At 39.9% G+C, this 4,910-nt stretch overlaps 1 protein-coding gene across 3 annotated transcripts in view; it reads right to left on the bottom strand.

Moving 5' to 3' along the window:
- The window catches only part of LOC102193753 (dehydrogenase/reductase SDR family member 13-like), a 3,045-nt gene extending 2,311 nt beyond the window's left edge, over positions 1–734 (bottom strand). Inside the window, exons 1-2 of one of the 3 annotated variants that reach the window (XM_005754055.1) lie at positions 494–734; positions 294–427 (exon numbers count right to left, since the gene is read on the bottom strand). In XM_005754055.1, the coding sequence (XP_005754112.1) occupies positions 294–427; positions 494–617 (258 nt within the window). In that variant the 5' untranslated portion in view covers positions 618–734. The remainder of the gene's footprint in view (positions 1–293; positions 428–493) is intronic. The other 2 variants (XM_005754056.1, XM_005754057.1) reach the window with 2 other exon arrangements.
- Positions 735–4,910: the final 4,176 nt, after the last annotated feature.

Here is a 4,910-nt window from a genome sequence, read left to right as displayed (position 1 = left end):
CAAGGTACTCTTTGTGTGTATGTATACGTCATATGTTAATGAACCTATGTATATTCATGTAACCTAACGGACGAGAGAAACTGGGGTCAAGCGTTTGTCCAGTTCTCTCCCGTGCACGAGAAACATAAAGAACTTTGCCAACTCGTGTCTTGCTTTGTTGTGCAGCTGAATTGTCTTGAACGTTCCAGCGAATAGGTTTAAGCTACAGACCTATCAATAATGTACATACTAGATAACATTGCAGGTTATTTAGGACAGACATGGGTCTTTTACTTGGTTAAATATCTAGTCACCCTCTTGATTTCTTCAAGTGCAGCCTCTCCTCGCTGCTTGCTGCGACAGGCCAGAATCACCCGAGCTCCTCTTTTAGCCAGATCTAGGGCTGTGGTCTTCCCAATACCCGTGTTGCTGCCTGCAGCTGAAAAAGCTTTTATTCTGCTCATCAGAGAGAAATAGTGCAACACAGTGGCCACAAAACACAGCCTTTACTTACCAGTCACAATCACAGTTTTCCCATGTAGCTTTGCTTTGCTTGTGCACCTCTTTCCTTTCACTACAATCTCACGGTAAAAATAAGCAACAGCTATAGCAAGACCCAAGACCAGCAGAAGGCACATTGTTCCTGCCTCAGTTTCACAGCAAACTGCCTGCTCACAAGAAGTCTAAGCAATTCAGCTGGCTGTAACTTGCTCTGAGATTTAAACAAACACACCCATTTCCTGCATGGGCGTGACTGTGTCTTTGTTATCGGGTTACAGCCAATGACAGTCATTGGTTACAGCTAAAATGAAGCCAAAACGTCTCTATCGCCCCCTGGTGTCTGCCTGCAGTATAGGTCATAAACCCCGCCTCTTCCATGTTAGCGGATGGGACTGGGGTCAGACTAAAATAAATTTATTCTCCTCAGATAATTTTTTTTCCAAAGATTCTTTCTTTTGTTGTCAATAATTCTCATCACACTGATTTATGTCCAAGGGGTCTCCTCTCCCATAAGTTTGATTCTAATTCCTACCGCGGTGATGTTAAATTGGGGGTGAAACGTCATCATAACAGCTTTGACTGGCAGCTGCAGTCACGGAGAAACTTGCGTATCTTTGTCCGGGAATAGCAGATAGAGCGTAGGCTCTGAGAGGAGGGCCAGCGTTTACGCTACGAAAACACGACCGAGTGTTTTAACCTGACGGCCTGAGGTGTTCTTCAGTAAACTGGACTACCCGACAGAAGGACCCGAGGCCCCGCTGCACTTTTTCGGTAAGTTAAATGTGTTTGTAAGCTACTCAGTAACTACCGTCCTTAGCTAGCTCCTGAGACCTTAGCTAGCTAAAATGAGCACTCGGCTGTCAGGGTTCGTTTAGCTAATCTGTGCAGGTAAATGAATTTACTAAAGAAATCAAGAGAAACGTCCCGGGCTACTCAGTCACTAATTACTGTTCCTGTACTTTTATTACAAGTATTATACTGTAAAAGCAACAGGCTGCACCCTGCTGCAGCTCCTGTGCAGAGCTGAATATTAAATATGTGCAAACAACATGTTTTCAGTCTCTTGCCACATCTGTAAAGACAGTAACACCATTTTTAAAAGCTTGTACTTCAGTAACTCCTCATTAATCAGGAACTATGGATTAAAGTACTGTAGTGTACTGTAATACTGAAAAAATGTAAGAGAATAACTTCAGATCCTGAGTGTGTGAGGACAGAAGAATCAGCTTTATTTCAATTTTGAGGGATAAAATTTATATTTGAGTTTGATGGTTCTGTTCTCTTTGTGATTACAGGAGCTGCCCTCAGATTCAGACCTCAGCACCACCCAGTGACAGCAGACAGATCATCCAACATGTTCACGTGTGAACTGCAAAATGAACTGATGAAAACAGTACAAAGGTTAAAGTACCACATGTGCTGTAATGAAAGCTGCAGCTGTTTTATTGATAAAGTTAAAGACAAAAAAACAAAAGGATTAATCACACCTGTAACTGTGTCACGTATATCAGCATTAACACGACCTCAGTTTGGTGTTTCACAAAGCTGCTGATCTCAGACCTGCACAGCTTCCGTTTTAAACACTTGATGTACTCAGCTGCATGAAGAGCATATGAGATTTTCTCTAACACAATTAAATAAAACCTGGTGAAGGTCAAAGGTCGTCACTTGTATGTTTAACTACAAACTTGTCATCTGGAATTCTTTCAGTTTTTTGCAGATAGTGTGTTATTTACCATAAAGTAATTCAGAGTTATTCATACCAGAGTAACCAGAGAGGATCACATATTTTTAAATGTATAACTTTCTACAGGACTAAATATAATATCTTTATGTAAAAGTCTGGAGCCTCTGGGGAGTATCTGAGTATTTATAACATTACACAGTGTTCATGAAATGCTGGGTTTATCCATCTCCTGGGGCGGGCCTACGGAGGAGTGCTGAAGATTTCCCTGTGAGGGAGCTGCTAGTGAAGAGTCCTGCTTGATCAATGCGATGAGCTTCAGTGTTCCTGTTGTTTTGTAAATGAAGCCTCTCTCAGCGGGTCAACAGAACTTCTGGCGCAGGACAGCTGTGATGAAAAAAAGGCAAGAAGTTTCTCCAAACCTCTGGACCCAGGAAACCCAGCTTGGTCCTGATGGTCTCCCTCACTAGTTTCTCTCCAGGGTGAATGTAGCTGTTGATATAATATGGACTCTATTATTAAATGGAAAGAACAAATTAGACTACACTACTAAAACCTGCTGCTGTTTTTAAAGTTTCCATGTTACCAGGCTGTAGAGGGCTCTGAAGATTTAAACAGTTTAGATCCATTACACTCACAGTCTTATGTTAAAATCTCAAAGGACAGCATTATATTTTTGATATTAACAGTAACTCTGGGCCTCTGTAGAGTTTGCAGATGATCTCATCTCTGTCTAAAAATGAATAAAAAAAACACACAAGAAGTGCGCATTTCAGAAGGACGCTGCTCATAAAGTTACACAATTACACAGCCGAATTCACGTTTATTGTTGTATTTACAAAATACCATCGTTTTTGTCTTTGTTTGTATCATTTTATTTTGTTGTATTTATCTGCAACACCTTAAAGGCCGGTCCATGAAAATATAAAAATATTATATAAATTTCATATAAGCATCAGGGACAATGCTGTCTTGCAATTGTTGAGGTCACTAGTGTGCGCCCTATTTCTTCCAGGATCACTCTTCATTTGTAGGTTTTAGTGGACTCCTACTACTGTGACGTGGTTTTCATGGGCCAAAGGCATTGTATTCCAAGATCTGGGAGATTGTAGAAATGAGCAGTGATGCCCTTCTTGCCATCTTTCCAGAAAAATAAGTGATCTGGAAGCTGTTTGGCTTACTTACTGCAGCAGCACTTTCTGCACCTGCGTAAAGGTGCACATTTACTAACAGTATGTGTTGCAGCTTTGAATCTTTTATTAATATATATGTTGTTAATATTTTGGCTATGGTGTCTTCTTATGAAATATATAGAAGACTAACAGTGTTAGCATGCGGTCAAAGCTAAGTTTGACTGGGAAACTCAAAGCTCAATAGTCTGTATCAACAAAAATTCACTGCAGCCTGTGTAATATTTGATGCATCATAATTTATTCCAGTCTATCTTGCAAATACATATTTGCGTTGCAATGTCATGCACAAACACACACAACTATTAGATCCTTAAGATCAAACCTGTGTCATTCTTTTGGTCCACTGTAGTGTAGTAGTAAAAAAAAAAAACAAGTGAAGTGGCCACAAATGGCCAGGATAGAGCCCAGAGGGTTAATTCGTAAAATGTATAAAAATATGATTGATTACAGGATAATACATTACTGTTAATAGCAACTGTAAGCTTTTTACTTTGAAGTTACAAGTATAAACAATGCTGTTACCTTTACACGAATTTTTTTTTACCATAAGTATGGACATAAAACAAGTGAACAACATTTTATAATAAGCTTAATTAGAATTCTGTACACTGCAAAAAAAAAACAACCCACAACAACAAATAAAAACACAAACAAACAGCCAATGCCTTCGTCTGTTTATTAAATGTCAAACATCGCATTGACCTGTAGTCTCTGCTCGTCAGCACATGCTTTTAAAAAGAGCTCCGTGCCCTCTGCAAACTGAAAAACAAAGAGGAAGAAGTCCCTCTACACAAAAACACTGCAGATGACAGGCCAGGCAAACATCTATTGACCTGTTTGAATGCCTCCTCAGCATGTGAGCCTTGAAGGGTTTTTTTAAGAAGACTAAGACCACAGTGAGGGAATTCCATTTTCATGGACTTTCCACAAGCCGCAGTTTCATTTAGCACAGAGGGTAGAGCACATGAATGTTCTACCAAAGATTCAGAAAATGGTTTAGATGCTGGAGAGAAGACATCGAGAGGGAGATGGGGCTCCACGGAGAGTTCAGTGGGGAGCAGTCCTGAACGCTGACATGACAATAATTGACTTGCCATATCCCCACGCTGTATGACTGTCATGTTACAGACAGGGCAGTGAAAGTGCACCGGCATATCATTTTGTCTGTAAGAGAGAAAAAAAAAGAAAGAACCCCACATGTAATTTAAATGTAGTTGTATAGAATGCAATCAGTTTATCTAACAGTCAGATTGTACATATTAACAAAAATATCCAAGCCATCCTCGATAATGAAAGCAAAATGGTGTGGATCACAAAAGCAGTCAGGAAATGTGGTGAACAAGAAAAAAAAATATTTAATGAAAACTAGAGATGGACGGATCCGATATTACGTATCGGTATCGGTCCCATACTGACCTAAATTACTGGATCGGATATCAGAGAAAAATAAAAAATGTAATCCGATCCATTAAATATCACGAAAGCACCTCACAAAACTTGCAACATGCCATAACTCGCCTCAGAATGTTAGCAGTATGCATCACATGATAGAG

This window comes from Pundamilia nyererei, unplaced genomic scaffold (genome assembly GCF_000239375.1).
Source record: "Pundamilia nyererei isolate P.nyererei 1_Seehausen unplaced genomic scaffold, PunNye1.0 scaffold00500, whole genome shotgun sequence".
Taxonomy (NCBI): domain Eukaryota; kingdom Metazoa; phylum Chordata; class Actinopteri; order Cichliformes; family Cichlidae; genus Pundamilia; species Pundamilia nyererei.
The sequence above is the reverse complement of the archived record's forward strand: the minus strand, read 5'-3'. Positions and strand labels throughout refer to the sequence as shown.